We start from the raw sequence: 19,144 nt of genomic DNA on the forward strand, positions 1-19,144 counted from the left end.
GAGTCGCCTCAACGCCGAAGCCGCACCACTCTGCGCCGCACCGTTCCGCACCACCTCACCGCCGGCCGGCCTGTGAACCACCTCGCCGAGCCTTCACGATCCCCGTCACCCCAATGAGCAGCCGTCGCGGCCGTGGACACAAAACACATCACTTCCCCTCGTCGCGTTAGAAACCGCCAAGACCACCCAGAGGCGCCGACTGCGTCTTCCGCCGCCTGAGATCTTGTTATCCCACCCCCGAGGACCTATATCCTGACAACTATCCCATGCCGCCACAACTCCGAGGCTTCGCTGCCGGGCCTGGTGTCGCCGCGCCCTACCACCAAGGCGGCTTCCCCACCCACGCACAACCCCAGGGCGGCCACCTGGGCGCCAACCAGTACCTCAACGCCAATCAGATCAGCCCCTTCTCCGCTGGCAACAGCAATGCCTTTGGCGGCGCTGGCCTCAACGGCGGCGCTGCCGGGTTCGCCGACTCGGGCTTTGGCAGCCAAAGCGCACGCATGGGCTTTGCGCATGGCCCCGGTGCCGGCCTCCAACAGCCGCAACACGGGGGACAGGTGCAGCACAATGTGTTGATGGACCACACGACAATGAGGACGCACCCTAATAAGGGCAGGATACGGGAGGTCTGGAAACACAACCTGCACGAGGAAATGGCCGTGTTGCGAGACTTGGTGGACAAGTATCCGTACATCGCCATGGTAAGAGAGATGCTGTCGCCACATCCCCTTGAGTTCTGCTAATGACGTCGTGCTAAGGATACCGAATTCCCCGGTGTTGTCTCGAGACCAATGGGTGGCTTCCGAGGGAAGAGCGATTACCACTACCAATGCCTCCGCACAAACGTCGACATGCTCAAGGTCATCCAGATTGGCCTGACTCTCTTCAACGAGGACGGCGAGACCCCTCCTCCCCGCCCCACAGCAAATGACACCGACCTTGGCATGGCCGCACGAAGGACAGCCAGCCAAGGCCCCTTCCCTTGCTCCTGGCAGTTCAACTTCAAGTTTGCTCTTAAGGACGACATGTATAACGAGAAGTCGATCGAGTCTCTCCAGCAAGCCGGCATTGACTTCAACCTCCTCGAGCGCGACGGGATCGATCCCCACGACTTCGCCTCCCTCCTAATCCCCTCTGGCCTCGTGTGTTTCGATAACGTGCGATGGATCTCGTTCCATGGCGGCTACGACTTTGGTTACCTCACCAAACTTCTCATCTGCACGCCCCTCCCTAACGACGAAGTCGACTTTGACCACAAGATGAAGCTCTACTTCCCCACGACGTACGATGTGAAGCACTTGATGAAGCACGCCATCAAGCTCCACAACTCGGGTCTTCTCACTCCCAGCGATCCCAGTAGTGCTGAGATCCTGCAGAAGTTCGAACACAAGTCCGGCCTGGAGAACATCGCCGAAACACTCAAGATCAAGCGAGTCGGCTCTGCCCACCAGGCAGGCTCCGATTCTCTCCTTACTGGCAAAGTCTTCTTCCAGATGCGCGACAAGATCTTCAATGGCGAGATCCCTGACGAGCATGTCGGCAAAGTCTGGGGTCTTGGCATCCCCGATTCTAGCCTCATGATGGCGTCTATGATGAACCAGGCCGCCGACGGCCCTAATGGCCAAAACGGCACTCCAAGCACGCCGAACACTACCAACGCTGGCCTCGCCACTACACCAGCCGCTCAGAGCCACAACACCAATGGCATCGTCAACACAGGTCCCATGACCCCTGGCGGCGGCGGCGGCGTCTTTGGCAACTTTGCCTTTGCCGGGAACAACCGATAGAATTGGGAAGGTCTGGAACGAGATGCCGGCTATCTCTAAAACTCACATCCGGAATACATAAGTTATTACTGCTCTGATCCTTCCATCCACTTGGGCAACTCTATAATCACGCCACACCCACGTATACCTCAATCCTCATACACCCCTTTATACTTTACCACCCAGAGACTCATGGTAATGGGGGTCCGAGCAGTCTATCTTGTGTTTCTCGTCGTTTCTCGTGTATCCCCTGTCGGGATACCAAGACGGCGTGCGTTTATTAGCGAAGATCGGGTGGGGAAAATGGAGAATTTCCGGCTCTCTGGAGGGCCTTTGTTCTTCTCTTGGTTGTTTCGATCGTTCTTGTCGTTTTTTGCCTAGCATTGGGAAGGAAAGGCACGGTCAACGGGAGAACAATGGGGACTTTGGGAGCTGCTTGGTGGTGTTCGTGCCACCGTGTATTGTATGGTCAATAGGTATCCTAGCACATTGGAACATTTGAGAATCTTTTGGCAGGCGGAAAAGAGTTACTTTTCTTCCCACTTAGGTGACTACGTGGAGACAACCTGTGAAAATGGGCGGTCTTGTAAAACTTGGTATATGGAAACGCTTGTATCCTCGTCCACCATGGCAATGTTTCGAGTTGACTTTCCTAAACGCCATGTACCCCAATTCCCATTCCAACGCCGGTGCCCAGTGTGATAATAATAAAAATGGAGTGAGTTGAATCAAAAGATCCAGTCTAAGCTAATGATCAAGGTCTTGCCCGTTGGTGTGAGTTTGTCATTGTTTAAACAGGACTGGCTGGATGATGCCCAACCTAAAATGCCGCCAGAACTCGTCCAATTCAGCAGCAGATAAACAAAAATCGAGGGCTAAGTAATAAAGACCTTCTTGAGAGAATCGGCCGTAAAGACTTCCCCTGTGCGCAGATCCTTAACGTGGTCTGCGGACAACCCGCCCTTCTTGGCCTGCAACTCCAGGCGGTCCTTGCCGTAGACACAGCCGTTGGGGAGGAGACGTAGGTCGTGCTCGACGTGGCTCTTGGTGTGATGCGCGTATGGGACGTTGCGAGCGAGTTCGTTGAGCTCGGTTGAGCAGATCGGGCAGACGCCGTGGCCGAGAGTAGAGGCAACGGCCGCCGCGGGGTCAGAGGAAGCTGAAGCAGAGTCTGACGATGAAGAGTGGGCGTGACAGGCCGGGGTTTTGAGTGCAGAGAGACCCGATGAGAGGGCAACGTGCAAGAGGGGCACGGCGGGTAGAGCTAGGAGGTTGTTGTGAGTCGTGGTGAAGAGATCGGCGAGATCGGTCCAGCGGGAGGGCTTGTAGAGATCGGCGTAGGCGGCGGAGGCAGGGGAGCTCGGGGGAAACGCGAGGAGGCCACAGGCCTGTTGTACTTCGCGGGGAAAAGCGGCACGGAATGGGATGAGGTGTTTCTTCGCGTGAGTGATGGCCTCGGTGAGCTTAGACGATGACTGCGTGCGGACGAGCTCAATGTACTGTTGGAACCGGAGCATGAACTCGAGTTTACTCTGGATCGAACGGTTAGCGGCTTGTGCGGTGCGAGGAGTGAGAATGGATCAGCGAGCTCAAGGACATACCTCCATCTTTCTCAATTCCTTCTTGTTGTCTGTGCACCAGGCCAGTGCGTCGGTCACGCTGCCCTTGACGAGGGCATCGCGGATCCTGCTCATGGCAACGAAGGTATCCATGTCCACCAAGTTTTCCATGCCACGTTGCTGGGCTAGCTCTTTCGCACTTTCATTATACCCATGGCGGAGCAGGTAGTCCGCCAGCAGGCGGTCAAGGCGCTTCCGGCTCCAGGCCTCGTACTTGACGTCGTCGACCGAGGTCATGGCGTAGAGCTCGTCCAGGTGGGCGATGCGAGCCGCAGCGTGAGCGTGAAGGCGGGCCTCGTCATCGGCACAAGTAGCGAGCTTGCGCTTAACGCCACGCATGCGGGCGAGCATGGAGTCGAGGCTGCGGAGGACATCCTGCTGGGTGGCGCGGCCAGAGACAGCGGCCGTGGCCGAGTCCTTGAGGAGTGTCTTGAGGGCCGAGGTGTCCTTCTCGATGGTGAAGTGGGCGGAGCGGAAATTTTTGCGGAGGAGCTCGGAGGGCAGGCGGAGGAGGGGTTGGTCCTAAAGCGAAAACAGGTCAGAACAAGGCTGGGGTTTTCTAGATGGTGTGGTGGTGTCTAGAGTGTGTGCGGCAGAGGACGTACAAGCAGCAGGTGATCGCTGTGTTTGATGGTGGAGAACTCGTGGTCCCCCATGGTGGAAGAGTGTGGTGGGCAAGCGGATATCGCAGAGTAGAGGAGCGGTCAAGACGTGGGATGCCGGAGGAGGCAGAGATGTTGAGAACTGAGGCCGGACGTTGAGGTTGATGGCGCTCCGATGATAGGACTCGCTTGACGTTATCGTGAGGTGATGCGGGAAGCTCTCGGGGGTACGTACCTCTTTGGCCGCCCGCCGGATTAACTTGGTGACGGCCTGCACGGCGCCGGGATGAACTCGGAAAGTCGGATATGGCCATCGTTGCACAGTGGCACAACATTGCAGAATGCGCATGCATAAGCATCTATCCGCCGAACGTCTCTCTCACAAACACGACGTCTATCCTCAGGAACTGACCCAGCTACTGATGGAGAAGATATCCCGTCGCTCGTGTTTGCTGACCCCCCTCCGCCACCTGCTGCATTTCGCCTGGCCGGGTGCATGTGAGGGGAGAGCCCGGCTATGCTCTGGGAAACCAGGGCGTTTAGGTTCTGTGTCTGACTCTGACACAGTGAGCGAAGCCATAAGTTATACCATGATAGAGTGATGTGATCTTATCTGTGGGGGGCTCTTTAACATGGTCCAAAGTGTACAGAGTACCATGCAATAGGTCGTCGATTGAGAATTTGCGGCACACCAACGCTGCATGGAGGTACCCACCACTTGGACTTGTTCAAGTTTGCTTTAGCTTACTTACCTACCTAGGTATGAGGCAAACCCCACCTTTCTCCGGCCTGGCCTGCACAGGTATCTGCCGTGTGCCGCGGATCTCTGACAAGGAAGCACCGGCTGCTCGCCCGCGTCCCAAACCGATCCGATTTCGACATAGTACAAGCCCAGACGGCTGAGTTCCATTCCCACCAAGTCAGACGAGCACCTGTCCCGCTGGCTCGGGGGCCAAAGTCGACAAGGGCGCAGCCTGTTTCACATCACGGGCGTCAAGTGATACCATGGGCTGGATCAGGTGATTGCGATGCCGGGGATGGGGTGTGGTGTGAGTGTCCGGGTGTGAGAAGGCTGCCGGGCCGAGCCTGGGATTGGCCGCCTTCAGCTACCCAGGCAGTTCGGAGCTAAAGAGGGGGCAGCTTTCAAATTCTAAGTATTCCGTAGTGGACGAGGTAGGCAAAGGGCTGCGCATTGTACAGACTCTGCTCCGTCTCTGGGGGTGAGGCCGAGCTGAGTTGGACGTACATGATGCAAAAGCCCAGGTAGCACTGGGTATGTCCGTCTGGCTGCTCGCATGTACATTCACAGTACCCATGTAAGCACATCATTTGACGCGCGACAGTTGGTTGTGATGGTGTACGAGGTACTTTGTCGGCGATCCAGCGCGCCGAGCTGGAGGGGCTTTGCTTGGCAGTTCGGCTTGTCGATGCTCTGTCTACTGTTCGTACGTGGGCAACTTAGCTTCATGCGCCGACTACCTGCCTTGTGGATAGTACAGAAAGCTGCCCTTCCAGTTCATCATCCTACTCGCCGCGGGTGTTGCTGCCTTCTCTTCGCGTGCAGAAATGGGAGACGGGAGGTCCTTGGGTGTTCGCTCCTGCCCGCCCACCTCCTCCTTGTTCCCTCCCTCCCCTCCTTCTGGTGCTCTTCCCTCCTAATTAGCTCCTCCCTCCTTCCTTCCCATGTTGCGCCTCCCCGGGCGAGGCAACCACCCCCCATTTCCATTTCGACCATATGTGGCTGTCCCGCGCTGCTGATTGGCCAGATCCATATTACAGCCTCAGGCACTCACCCTGACCCCCCCTAGGCCCCCCTTCCCGCCCGCATTATTTATCTGGGCCGGAGCCTTCCCACTCAAAGCACGTGTTCCCTCTTCCTCTGCCGCGTGACCCGACTCGTTCCAGCGCTCGCGCCTGCGCCCAGCTCGACATCTCTCGCCGCCTCTACCAAAGGGCATCATCTCACCCAGGCCCCCTCCTGATAACATAAAGACCCTCCTCTGCCGTCGCGCATCTCCTCCTGACGCGTAGATTTTTATTGCAATTTTTTTTTGCCGGCCTTTGTTGTCTGGTTTGTTGACGCGACACCCGGCTCCGTCACTTATTCAAAAGAAGCGAACCGCGCGATATCACGACGCCAAACACGTGAGACGACAGAAACTCGTGATCTGGAGGTCCCGGACCCGGCCGCGAAGCACATGATCTGCTAGGTATGTCGGTTCCATATGCACATCATCATCATCATCAACCTCATATTCCTGTCTCCGATGTCTTCCATTTTATCGCGCACTCTTTCTCGCTCGATGCACTGCCGTTGCCAGTCGCGTGGCTCTCACGGCAAAACTCTGTCCTTTCGCTCTCTCGTGCTGGTCGCCTTGCGCCATGACGCTCAATCTGCGCGATGCATCGCCTCTGGCCAGAGCAGGCTGTCAGCCTGATACCGTTTTTCTCATCCCAGCTCAAGTGACTGAATCACCCTCGCTCCTCTCCCTTCAACTTTCCCCTCGTTCTGTCGCCCAACCGCCGTGATCACCGTCGTGGCAGCCTGGGCCTCGAAGTGAGACGCGATAACCTCAACTCGGGTGCATTGTGCTCTCACCCTCACATCGCCGCACCTGCACATCAAATCCTCCCAAGCGATACCAGAGCAAGTGCTTCTCAATCCCATCACTCTCGCCAACCTAGCCTGCCTTTCCTATGAGTCTTCCTTCTGGCGCCATGCCTCCTCTGCTTTGATGGTCAAATCCCCGCTCCGGCACATTGCTTATCTCGGCCAGAGACACCTTTGTCCTCTGATCCGTCTACCTTGCTACTCTGCGCATCCGCACAAGCGTGACGACCTTAACAAACCCGTTCTAACAACCTTACCTTTCTTTCAGATCTGGTATCGATTGTCTACGTTTCTCACCCGTGGCCTCGACGTTGTTACGTCCTCTGTTCAGCCCTGACTATCTGGCGCACGACCCTCGGCCTCTAATCAAGTACTCTCCGAAATCTCGCCAGCTTGCCTTCTCGCCACCGGCGCCTCGTCCATGGAAACTATGGCCGAGTCAGTGCTTGTCGATCATCCCGATCTCTCCAGCTTAACTGGTTCGCCCGGTCAGAAGCGCAAGCGGGAATCTAGCAGCCCCGGTCTCTCTCGGAACAAGCGCCCTGCGCCAGCCGCACACATGTCAGACACCTCCTTCATGGACAGCGCCTTGGACCCAAGCCAGACTGGCGGCGTCAGCGTCGCCGATTTCAATGCTCTTCAGCAAGCCGCTCAGGCCGAGCATACTGAGGCCCCTGATCCCACCAGTGCTACCAGCACCGCCCAGGCCGCCCTCGGCATGTATCCCACCCTCCATGTCCCGCCATCAACAGAGGAGCAATTCGCGGCCCAAGCCAGCGAGGTTGATCACAACCACGACAACTCGTTCAACGATGTTCCCCCACCTCCAGACAGCCTCCTGGACCCTCCCCAGATCACACCCCCACAACACCAACAGACACCTCCCAACGGGGTCCAGCAGCACTCAGTGACTCGCTATACCACCTCAGCTAACCCCAAGCCTACAGTAGGATCTGAGGAGTGGCACAAGATGAGGAAGGATAATCACAAAGAGGGTAGGTCACCGCTTAGTCCCGCGCATTTCCTACGCATTTCTCCCATGCCTTCAGATGGCTAACAGTAGTGTAGTGGAGCGTCGACGCCGTGAAACAATCAATGAGGGTATTAACGAGCTCGCCAAGATTGTTCCAGGCTGTGAGAAGAACAAGGGATCCATCTTACAGCGGGCCGTGAGCTTCATTTCTCAGCTCAAGGAAAACGAGCAGCAGAATATCGAAAAATGGACACTCGAGAAGCTGCTTACGGAACAGGCCATTACGGAACTGAGCGCCTCCAACGACAAGTTGAAGCAAGAGTGCGAGCGGCTTTACCGGGAACTCGAGACGTGGAAGCGAGTGGCTCAAAACGCCGGTCTAGAACCCCCTCAACCCAAGGAGGAGAACCTTGCCGCTCCCGTCTCAAGCTAGGAACCTGTGCCCGAGTTGGCATTATATCCTTCATTAGCGACATCTCATTCATTCTGAGCTATACCCTATTTAATCTGCCCGTGGACACCGCTTGGGTGTCGCGGAATTGTATTGAGTGTTTTCCGGAGGCGTGGTTTTTTATGCTCTTTGTGCCCCCTTTTCTTTTCGTCATTTTGTCCATGGGGCAACTTGTGCTTGACACTGCAGGAGGGTCGTTCAAGGCTACCCAGAGCGAAAAGGCCTCCGGGTCTCTCACAACATCTTGGGACGGCCTATCTCCAACTAGCACATGGTGGTATTTTCAGCCTCAGTAGGTTAGGAGCTTGGCGTTGGTGGATGGATTTGTACCCAAGATGCAGGTGGGAACAAGGACGGAGACCTGAATGAAGATGGTACGATAGTTCAGGAATTGATTGAGTTTTTCAAGCCGGTCCTCTGTTTCTCGGTCTGTCAGGAGCTACCCTTGTTCCCCGAACGTTCATGATCTCCGAAGTTGCAGCTCGTTTCACAAGTACATGTAGCGGCTACCTCCGAAAATGTTTTGTTCTCGCAAAATCGGGCACGCGAAGAGGAGCGTGTAACTGTGGCTGGAGGGCCTGACGAGGATCGGAACGATCGAGACTGTCTTGCTACCTAGAGAAAGTCCTTAACTGCAGGGAATCGTAGCATATTATTCTTCAGGGGTAGCATACTTGCCAAGGCGAAAGAGTCACAGCAGGCACACGGATTTCGCGCACAATTGCTCACAATTAAGTCCTATCTGTCTGTTTGTCTGCTGTTTGTTTCCATGTCTTTTCTCACGTCAGATCCATACAACTCCTGAATTCCAACACGCCTCCGGACAAAATTCCGGGTAGAAGTTCGCCCCCATCGATCCGTTTTCCTCTACTTTGTATCCCTTCCGCCCATCTATTCAACTCCGGTCCCGTCAGAACCCATCCCCTTTAGCATCACCGCCCATTTCCTTCCCGAGATCATATACGAGAAAGGATGTGTCCTACCGGGCATGCAATCAAAGAATGACATATCCAAACATGGAGTCCACGCGGTAAAGGAACCCGAGGGCCTGGCAGCTCTTCTCAAGGGTAAAAACTGTGCACTCCGAAAACAAAACAAACAAGAAAAAGAACCCAGCTCGAAAGAGTTGTGGAAACAGAAAATCAATACTCGTTAGGCCAAGAAGAGCACCAAACCAGACCGTAACAGCTCCCGCCCCCTGCCCTAAACCTCAAGGAGCAGGCGATATCTCGTTCACCAACAGCAGACCTGTTTATAGTAGCAGAAACTCTCGAGAAATGTGCGCGTGCTGTGGAGACTATAGCCTCCATTGTAAAACATTGCCATATTTTGGGCTTGGTATCATGTCGCTAGGCCGAAATGCCGACCAGGAAGACGCGAAGACAGAAGCCACCCACTGCCGCCCAAGAAGACGGCAGAAATCAGAAAACCTCCATGGGGCAAGCTCCCCCCTAGTCCAGAGAAAGGAGAAAGAAAAGAAAAGGGCATCGAAAGTGCCTAAAGGCCCGTCGTTTTCTGGGATATCCAGGGAACGCTGGCCTTCAGATTTGGTCGTGAACCGATCCCAAGTTCGAGCATCATTACCGCGCACAGAAAATATAAAAATATTCCTTCAAGCGCCGTCCGGGTCGCGAAATTCGAAAATCCATCATCGGTACCAGGAGTCCAATCATTCCGATATTGAGCACAGTCGCCGTAGTTGTATGCAGAGTTTTGGTGAAAGGAAAAGTAACCTCGCCATGGTGTTCTTTCTGGTAAATCAAGGACCTGTACTGTGTGAACCAGGTCAATCGTCATCATGCGTAATCTATATGGACATTATGTGCGAGACAAGGAGAAGGATGCCTAAAGAGCGACAGTTTCCCATGTGCTGGTTCCAAAATAGTCCGAACTGTGACAGGTTCCTGGGCTATGGCAATGTGGTGCGAGAAGCAGGGTCAGCTTTGACTCCTGGAAGTCCTCGGCTGTCGTTGGTCAAGTAGTTGTACCCTGGTGAGCCATGCGCCGTTTGCTGTGGCACACCTCTGGCCTGAAACATTGAGGCTTGGGCACCATCATAACCGCGTGAAAGGCCGTCGAATGAACCTCCCATATAGGCCTGACTCTGGTTCATCGGGACGCTGGGGTTGACAAATGTTGTTGCTGACGGGTTTGTCTGTTGCTGGGTGAATGCGTACATCGACGACGAGTTTGGAGCAGTAGAGCCAGGCTGCCATTGTTGGGTGTACATGTTGGTGCTGGGCTGTCCGGAATAGTCTGGTGGGGGGCTGAAGATTGACGGTCGTCGACTGGAGTCTTGAGACGTAGCGACCCCGATGTCGAGGGCAAGGTTCCCACCCGCCGAATGAACTGAGGTTTGGCCGCCAACAGACATGCTAGTGGTCCCTTCCCCGAATCCATGTTGGTCCGGTGTTATCTCTGGAATCAGTTGAGGTGTATACTGAGTTCCTCGCACCGGTAAGTCACTAAGAAAAGGCGTGCCATGCAGGGCTGTACTCGAGCTATGCTCCGGCGTTGGGGGCATCAAACTCTGCACAGTAGACAGTTTCGTAGAAGGGACGTCTTGGTCATCCTCGTCCTTTGTGATCGATCCGTCGTCGTTTTCGGAGTACGCTTCTGGGATCTTGTCTTCTGCCATCACGTACACATAGGTGGTTCCGTCTAAGCATTTGTTAGCACCCCGCTGCTATCTAGAAGACAAAATAGTGGCCTACCAATTTCTTCCTTTTTGAACCTCTCTTCTTGCCTAGCTACTTTGAAAATCTCGTTTAGGTACGGTCGCTTTTTGATGTTGGCTGTGTTTTCCTTGTCGGCAAAGAATGCCGACAATGCCTCAGTGGTGATCTCCTCAAGTTTCTTTACGTTAAGGTTTAGTTTCTGAATATCAGGGTGCTGTTTCTCTTTTGGCTCCACAATCATTCGCAATATATGGGTCAGAAGATGAACGCGTTCTGAAAGGCTGTTAGATTGTATAAGTGGTTGAGATTGTTTTTGTAAACTTACCTCGCTTGTAAAGATGGTCTGGCTCCTTGTGGCGGACTTTGTCTTCCTTTGTCAGACCCCATGGTTTGGGCCACCACTCTGGGGCCTTCTCATCGCTCCCCGTGTAAGGATGAGTAGATTGTTTTTTGGGTTCAACAGCTTTGACCCACGCCTTGGCAATGAGCTTACATGCCGTCTGCTGACAATTCTTGAATCGGTGCTCGTAAAAGTTCCACACATCCTGAGAGCTGCCGATCTTAAGCCCCTTCCTAGTACTCGAGATGACTAGAGGAGCTTCCTCGTCCTCGTCGACTGGGTAGCGAGCTCGGGGTCGCTTTCGACCTGGTCGTCCAGGGAGATCCCAGTCATCGAAGTTCGACATACGCCGGCGATCAAACATTCGATTTCTCGGAAAGTAACCTCCATCGAACCCGAAAGACTCGTCAACAACGGGACTTGCTCCTGAGCATGAATTAGCATCGAACTTGACGTGAGTAGAATAGAAGGCAACTAACCCGAGTCCAGGCATTCCATGACTCTTTGGTACTTGTCCAGGTCAAAGAACTGCCGCATGACATCACCCTCAAGTCTCGCAGTCCCCGGACCCGAGAAAGTCATCGGGCTGCCATCATCCATGATCACTGCAACAAAGTACCGTCTAGCAGAGATACTGCAGTGTTGGCGCAGAGCCTCATCGATTTGCTATTTGTTCATCAACGTCAGTGGCTAACCTGGCGTTCGTGGGAAGTAGGCTTACCATGGGGGGTTGGCGACGGTGGAGGTCTTGAGTTTCTGGGAAGCGGTCTTCAATACCATCTGGAGGGGGGAATCGATCACCCCCGAGGTATTGATGGTGGCGAGGGAAGTCCCTCTGCTGCTGCCAGTCTCGAACCATGATGGCCCGGTTGATCCTGCGGCTTGAGGTCGAGCAACAAGTGATATCGGGTCTGTCCTGTCAACTCTCACAAGCTCGTGCAGGTCAAGGCCGCCGTTAGGGCTGAGAGCGAAGAGAATAGATCAGGCAGTAATGCGCAAATCGGCGATGGTCTTTCAGATATGTACGCAGCGGGGGACTCGATCGAATGATAAACGAGACTAGTACATGCGTGAGACACTGAGTGTGTGACGTCGTCCTGGTCTGAGGGGATGTCGACCAACAAAGCAGCGACGCGGGACAGAAAATATCAGAGAAACGAAGTCTCCGCAGAAGGGGGTTCTGGGGTTGTCGGAATGATATTGTCGCAGACCTCAGCACAAGTGGAAGGTACACCCAACTCTGGAAAATTGACCTCTTCCTCTTGACGAGGCCTGCCTCGGGGCGCTCTGGGTTAGTCGATTCTGGTAGATCAGTGCCCAAGAAGAGGGCCAAGGTGGGAAAGATAGTCTCGAGATGGCTGAAGTTGTGGAGATGGACAGGCGAAGTTGCAAGTGGCAGGAATAAAGAGAAGCATTCAGCAGTCAGATGAACCAAGATCGTTAATTACTTCCAGCCAACAGAGACGAATACCCTGTCTGCTCAGGCGAATCTCGTGGAAATTGTCGAGAGGCGTTCTTTCAAACTGTGAGACATCGGCTAGCAGAGCTTGTCACCTGTTGACCCAGGTCTGCCTTGAAGCAGGATTTGTCGGAAGTCTCGGGGTGGGTTACGATCAACGCGACATTCAATAAATCGAGAATTCCAGGCTTCAAACCCAGTGAGAGTGTCGATATGGTGGAGTCGTCCAGATAGGCAAGATCGGAAATCCAAGGGCAGCGACCTAGGGGGGAAGGGTCCTGGGAGATGCTGCGGAGGTGACGAGCGGATGAGTATTCGGAGGGCGAGCCAGGTGAGAATGATGGAATCAGCTGGGGACGTGGTGGTGGTGGTGGGAACTCGTCAAAAGGGGGGACTCGGTTAGGTCTGAGCGGAATCCAAAGTCGAGGATGACAACTCGATAGAATATATGGAGGTGGAGGTGAGAAAGAGTGTCCGTTGCTGAGAATGAAGAACGAGAGTTCAGATGGCAAAGGTTGCGAGACCGGCACAGTTACAGGCTTGAGGGGGGATGAGGGACAGGCTGAGTGAAGGCCCCGCACCAGTCGTTGTCTCTCTTCTCGCCGTCTGGCTTGCAAGCTTTGCTGTGCCTGCCACAAATGCAGACAGATGGGTGCTTTCTCAGTCAGCGAAAGAGGGCCAGGTGTACGAAGTAGGTGACTGATGAATGAATTGGGTGCCAGCAGGGGACGCCTTGATTCGAAAGGAGCAGGCACACCAAGCGGAGCACCAGATGCAAACCGCAGGTTGGGACGGTGGGGATCAGGGACCAGTCTAATACTTACGATGATGATAGCAAGGGTCCCCGATCGCAGGTCAATCCTAGTTGGTGGTGTACAGCAAGGTGGAAGACGACATGAGCGGCACTGTCCAAATGTCTTTCAGCTAGAGCCAAAGAGCGAGACACCCCAGTTATTGTAGCAGCAGCACCTCGACGGGAAGAGTCACTCAGCTTCCGCCTGGGCATCAAGTGGCTGGGAGTGGTAGTCGTCCAGAGGTCGAGGGCGAAGACGACGAAGGAAGAGAAGCGTCTTGAGGGCGAACGCCGCACAGTATGTGCTGCGTAGGCACAGGCCACTAGCCAGTACAAGCCAGTCTTGTCTCAACCCTCATATGATCCACCCAGCGGCTGACAGGGCTCCTGTACCTCTTCAGAGGGTGTTGTGGATGGTGGGGATGGATGGATGGAGTACTTTGGACTGTAAAGTAGGTCCACAGTTAGCCTCGTCGGTTGGACTCGCCAAGTCCCACAACGGACGGGCTACTCCGTACGACGGGATTGAAGATTGAGAATGATCACGAACAAAACGGTGTGCGGGACGTGGTGTAAGCGAAGAGAGCCACGGCCGACTTTTTACGCCTGGAGAAAGTGAATCTCATGGGATTGAGATTGTCGCCGTGAGGAGGACGGCCTGCGCACGGTGTTGGGATCCTGGGTCTGCAGGGCACGGCAGAGACCCTGTCAGAATTGCCCGCCCATGAGGAGGGAGGCGACCAGGGGTTGTACAGGGGTCGCGTTAACCATGGCTGAGAGAGGGTGGGCCCCATGGTCGCGAAAGAAGGAAAGAAAAAAAGTAAGAAACGAAGCCCGCTCGTCCAAGGAGACGCATGACTTACGTAGTAGGACGGGGACCGCGGAAGGCGACAACGGAGGCAAGATGGTGAGACACAGAGCGATATTGTCATTGACCCGGGCAGTGTCACCAGTTAGCCAGCCAACCAGCGAGGTGTCGATGATTCTGGCTGCGTCTCTAGCCAGAGCGATTGCATCATTTGGTGGAGCTTCCTTTTCGTTCTGCAACAAAAAAGAGACGGGACTTTTGAGACCTCTGACTGACTGCTCCAAAGAGTCTGGAACCAGTCAGCCATGCCCATGTGGTCTCGATTCTCGGTCCTGGGGGTTCCTGGGCGCTGTGTACTTTGTGCATCTGAGGTTCGCCCCAGTCACAAGCTTGGGGATTGAGGTGCCGGACAGTCACGGAATTGCATGGTCGCTGATTTGATGCAAACGGATGGGAACGGAGAGTAGCAAGCTGTCTCCGGAGTTCCAGCGCGGGGATGCTGTCGGGCGGGTTTTTGGAATCTTAGCTCGATCATAGACTACCTACCTGAGAGAGGGAATAATTAGGTAGGTAGGGACTGAAGGAGGGAGAGTACCTCGTATCGTACATTCTCGGCCGCCGGATTGGTCGTCATTGTTGTCGCCTTGACAGAGACAGGGGGACGGCAAGCCAACCAATCTTGGGTCCGTCGCGCGCGTCTTGTTGTCTCTCGGTTTGTTCCCGCAGGAGAGAGACGTCTTGGTCTCGCCTGTCTGTCTTGCTCTGTCTCTGTCTCTGTCCTGATCGGTCGTCCTCCATCCTGTCTTGGCCGGTGCGGAAGGACGGGTAAGCACCCTGGAACGGTGATAGCCGTCGCCATGTGTGGGAGATCTGGCGCTCACGGGCTGGGCCGCCGGGCCTGGGGCGTCGGCTTTGGGGTTAGTTATGGAGCAATAGAGTGGATGGGACAACAGACGGGAGGGAGGAATTGGCGCTGGGGCCCTGTAGCATTGGAGCACTGCACTGGAGGATCCAGCAGCTTGCTGGAAACGTGTAAAGCTGCAGCACCCGCTGTCCACAATGGCTCAAGTTAGCATCTCACATATGCAAAGGAGAGTTGACTATCCGCCAAGCGAGATCTCCGATCATTGCTACAAATGACTGGTGGCCGCGACAGACCTGTCGGTGGCTGGTTGGGGCCGCCAGTGCTGCGGGTCGGCGTGAGCTTTACCCAGGAAGGCGCGGGTCCAAGTGCCCGCCGTGGAACTTCCCTGCTAATCTGCCTCCAGCGCCTTCCTTGGGAGGGCATCTACCTACCCGGGTACGCACCTACCCACGCACCTACGCACGACAGGCCCTTGCGGCCTCTGATGGAGCAACCACACACTTCGCACTTGCCCTGCCTCTGCAATGTACTACTATGTAAGTTATCTTAGGTCCCGGCAGATGGCCTTGATGGGCCGACGTCTACCTAGTCCTGTGACCAGTCACGCGTCATCAAGCCCTAAAGTCGCAGCAGTGCTGGCACCCTAGCTAGCCCTTGCTTGACCTCCAGGCCTCATGCCCCTGGCTCTCCGTACGCATTCAAGCAAACTTTGACCAAAGCCGAATGGATGTCTGTCTGCTCCCACTAGGCCCGCCGGTGGATTCGCAACGAGTGGTCCCTCGCACCAAGCCCTTGCCGATAATTACCTACTGACAGCCGCCGGACTGCGGGAGGACCGGCTCGGCTCTTGGCTCGGAGCCTCGCAACTGGCCCCAGCCTCTATCCACCATCCACCATCCTCCATCCTCCATCCTCCACCTTGCCTCTCCGGGCCTTCTAACCCCAATAGGATTCCAGCTCAGTTTGCGCCTCGCCGCTCTGGAATTGCCGTATGGAGACGGGGCTGCTTGGCGACGCGTGCGCATGCAGCCAGGACAAGGTGTCCCAGAACTACGACCAGGGCCAGTGCCGCGCCGCTCGTTGTTGTCGGCGTCGGTGGCCAGCCACGGCAAACGGGAGACATATCGCTGGAGAATCCCACCCAGCATGGCCTTTAGACAAAGCGCCGTGCACGAATGAGAGGGCGCCAAACGAGTGCGGCCGCCCAGGGGGCCAGGATCTCAACCCCTGCCCTCACTTGCCCTGTGCTGACACTCAGGCCCAATGGTCCATCAACAGGGAGCGGGAAGCACACACACACACACACGCCACATGCTAAGCAGAGGCACGCAACGCACACACGCTTGTCCACGGCCCTGGCCCCTCGCCGGCTGGGTCAGGGATTGGGCAGTGCGTCAAGCCACAGAATTTGTCCCATGAACGACTCGACTGCGTCGTACATTTCGCTATTGACTTCCGAGATGCTCGTCCGTCTTGGCTTGTGATCCACACAGGAAGATCATCTATGGAGTACGGAGTACGGAGGACGGCTCAACCATCAACCCTCACCCGAGGCCCGGCCGGAGACGCAATTACCAGCTACTATACCCACTGCCGAAAACACCTTCGAGGAGCCATCTGCCCCATTTTAGGCTCAACGAGGCTCCTGGTCTTAACCGATGAGGGTTGGTTGTTCCCTCACAACCACAGGTACTCTGGAAGTCTGTTTGTCCTGCGCCTACCAACCCAATGAGGCATCAATCAGCGGCCCAATTGCACGGCCCAACCGTCTTCGTCCTGCCTACATTACGCACCATCGGCGGAGGAAAAAAAGAAATAGCGGCGGTGGCGCATTTGCAGGGCATCGTCTCGTGTATTTTTATCGCCGCTGCCAAAAATGAACGTCTGGTACCCCAGCTTTGGGGGGACACTACGAAGCTTGACCATCAGTCTACTACGTAGTATGACCTCACCTACCTCTTTCGATTAGGCTGTCCTCCAAGCCTGAGTCATGTTAAAGCCCCATGAAATCGTTCTGTGAGCTACGAGCCTTATGCCATTTTCAACCTGCTAATAATGTCCCTTCAACAGCATCCAACAGGCAGATGAGGCCACCCCTCATCATGTGATCAGAAGCAATTATAGATTCCCCGAGGAAACTACACTAGACGACAAAGGTCTCTGGACCAGTCGTTAGCCAGTGTGGAACGAACATAATACGGAGCACACTCGTCCCTCCGTGTCCTGAGACGGTCGCGAACCCTGCATCATGCGGTTTTGATGTCGCCTCGCCTCCCAAAAGCAAATAGTCGAGTGGTGTTATCGCAACGGGGGCTGCTTCCTCTTGGCTCTGCTCCAAGCTCGTCATGGACCAAAGAGACGGCATCTATTTTAGCACTGTATAAATACACTGTCCACATCGTCTGGTTCTCGAACTTCAACCCCCACGCCTTCAACACATAGCGCTCCGACCACGGAATCCAATAGCGATGACCAGCTTGCCCGATGAAATATCGGCTCAATGTCACCACACGCATCCATCCGCATCCTACTGATGTCCGGATTGGCCAGGATGGGTCATGATCTTCAGTTACGCCTTTGCTCCACGCCGCTTCTCCTCCAAACATCCGCCCTTCGAGGTCTGCCTTGATCGCGAATGGTCCTGCGAGAAAGAGGACCAGTCGCAGCCTTGCCCTCAGACTCTTCATGGCGTCACATGTCGGGCGTCCGCCGCTCCAACCTGCACAACACCCCCTGCAAGAAACAGGCAAGACACTGGGGTAGCGGGAGCGTGCTGGACCAAGACCATGGGTCGGCCATGCTCCCACACAGCCACGTCTTCAAATCAACACCTAGCCTACTTCGTCCGGACGTAAACATCACTTGCATCCGCCTTCGCCCCCTAATTCAGCTTGCCTTGTCCAGGCCTTCTCTGCGCCAGTTCGCAGACCCTGGTCTTTCTCTGTCACTTGGTCGGTCCACCCGCCCTCGTTATCATATCGCAGGATGCAGGGCCATCGAGATCATTAGTACATTGTACAATCCTCATTGCGTTACTGTGGCATCCCAGCCAGTCGGGAGCTCGATCTCTGCAAGGTTCTTAACTCAATTGGAATACGCGTTTTTCTTTCACGGTAGTGACTGACTAAAGCTTCAAAGCGTCGGTACCGGAGACACCCTAGCCCCCTTCATCACATTTAATAATACCCGAGTTCAGTTGGGTCGTGGGCTGAAAACAGGACCCGGCTTACCGAAATGAAGGCTAACCACATACTTGGCCGCTTATAGCCAGCTAAGATCCGCCTTTTAAAAACATGGGCACCACGGATCGACGCCGACGGCATGGTAACAAGACAGGTCAACTTTTTCGGGGGCCTCGACCGCCGCAGATCCTTGTCGAGACTTCGGCCGACGGCCAACTTCACCTCACACCTCTTACCTCTTCCCACCTCAAACATCATTTCTGGCCTCCACATGCCATTCTTGTACTCAGACGCGCTGGGAGGACTGATGTTTGCAGGCCATGGCAACCTATCTGACTGATTCACTGGCTCTTATTGCCTCGTTCCCGCTCTAAGATAAGTGTGGTTGAAACGTTTCGCAAATCATGCATCACCAACTGTCAATCCCAGAGGTAGAGTCAGGGCAATACATGCAGCGAACTTGCAAGCTGCCTCCCCCCCTCAGCGCCTCTTTGGAGCCAATACCCCTCCACAGGCTTAGACACTCCGAGGGGCCAATCGCAACGCTCAGCGCGCCCTGTCTCTGTCACACGACGCCACCACCAAAACTATAGCTGCAGCACTGACCAGCATCAGTTAGCCTCAACCAGATGTGAGGGCATGGACACACTCTCCATATCTCTGATTCGATCATCACGCCTCCTAAGAGGCAAGATGTCTCTCATCCCCTCATTGCACAGAGACACCAGACCGACATGGCATCCTGAAAGCACACGGTGGATGAGTTGGAGATTTTCTACACATATTGGCAGGCGTTTTCTAGAGTTGCTCTGTGTTCGGCATTCAGTCGTATCGGAGGGCTACAAAAGTCAAGAGCCATTGAAGACTAGCGTCATCTCATCCAACAATGACCTCCCAGGAGCCGTGGTCACTCCTTTGCCCGTGATGTTGCGCCTGCCTAGCCGATCTGGGGTAACGTCGAGCCGTTGACCTTCGGTTGCATGTCTGGGGAAAA

General features: G+C 55.1%; 6 protein-coding genes across 6 annotated transcripts; 3 read left to right on the forward strand and 3 right to left on the reverse strand.

Moving 5' to 3' along the window:
• Positions 1-266: 266 nt before the first annotated feature.
• On the forward strand, positions 267-1,790 carry BGZ61DRAFT_354161 (ribonuclease H-like domain-containing protein; the record flags this gene model as incomplete). Its single annotated transcript, XM_046240588.1, has 2 exons — positions 267-704; positions 762-1,790. The coding sequence occupies 2 exons, from the start codon at positions 267-269 to the stop codon at positions 1,788-1,790; spliced, it is 1,467 nt and encodes a 488-aa protein (XP_046103236.1).
• An 854-nt stretch (positions 1,791-2,644) lies between these two features.
• On the reverse strand, positions 2,645-4,044 carry BGZ61DRAFT_354315 (CTLH/CRA C-terminal to lish motif domain-containing protein; the record flags this gene model as incomplete). Its single annotated transcript, XM_046240603.1, has 3 exons — positions 2,645-3,301; positions 3,371-3,910; positions 3,994-4,044. 3 exons carry the CDS (start codon positions 4,042-4,044, stop codon positions 2,645-2,647), a joined length of 1,248 nt encoding a protein of 415 aa, XP_046103237.1.
• Positions 4,045-7,031: 2,987 nt separating this feature from the next.
• BGZ61DRAFT_533547 (uncharacterized protein) lies at positions 7,032-8,007 on the forward strand (the record flags this gene model as incomplete). The annotated part of the gene is made up of 2 exons (XM_046254025.1): positions 7,032-7,596; positions 7,670-8,007. The coding sequence occupies 2 exons, from the start codon at positions 7,032-7,034 to the stop codon at positions 8,005-8,007; spliced, it is 903 nt and encodes a 300-aa protein (XP_046103238.1).
• A 1,927-nt stretch (positions 8,008-9,934) lies between these two features.
• BGZ61DRAFT_354710 (uncharacterized protein) lies at positions 9,935-11,902 on the reverse strand (the record flags this gene model as incomplete). Its single annotated transcript, XM_046240646.1, has 5 exons — positions 9,935-10,686; positions 10,740-10,976; positions 11,029-11,469; positions 11,523-11,709; positions 11,765-11,902. 5 exons carry the CDS (start codon positions 11,900-11,902, stop codon positions 9,935-9,937), a joined length of 1,755 nt encoding a protein of 584 aa, XP_046103239.1.
• A 659-nt stretch (positions 11,903-12,561) lies between these two features.
• On the reverse strand, positions 12,562-16,116 carry BGZ61DRAFT_479095 (uncharacterized protein; the record flags this gene model as incomplete). Its single annotated transcript, XM_046249070.1, has 7 exons — positions 12,562-13,407; positions 13,449-13,618; positions 14,159-14,392; positions 14,711-15,125; positions 15,185-15,391; positions 15,428-15,497; positions 15,779-16,116. The coding sequence occupies 7 exons, from the start codon at positions 16,114-16,116 to the stop codon at positions 12,562-12,564; spliced, it is 2,280 nt and encodes a 759-aa protein (XP_046103240.1).
• A 1,391-nt stretch (positions 16,117-17,507) lies between these two features.
• Positions 17,508-18,172, forward strand: BGZ61DRAFT_47297 (uncharacterized protein). The gene has a single exon (XM_046248401.1). The coding sequence runs from the start codon at positions 17,604-17,606 to the stop codon at positions 18,090-18,092; it is 489 nt and encodes a 162-aa protein (XP_046103241.1). The 5' UTR covers positions 17,508-17,603; the 3' UTR covers positions 18,093-18,172.
• The last annotated feature ends 972 nt before the right edge of the window (positions 18,173-19,144 follow it).

This window comes from Ilyonectria robusta, assembly GCF_021365365.1.
Source record: "Ilyonectria robusta strain PMI_751 chromosome Unknown BGZ61scaffold_12, whole genome shotgun sequence".
Taxonomy (NCBI): Eukaryota; Fungi; Ascomycota; class Sordariomycetes; order Hypocreales; family Nectriaceae; genus Ilyonectria; species Ilyonectria robusta.

Excerpts from the sequence above, each read along its gene's own strand:
- BGZ61DRAFT_47297 (XM_046248401.1), top strand. The coding sequence starts at position 17,604 with ATGGTCCTGCGAGAAAGAGGACCAGTCGCAGCCTTGCCCTCAGACTCT.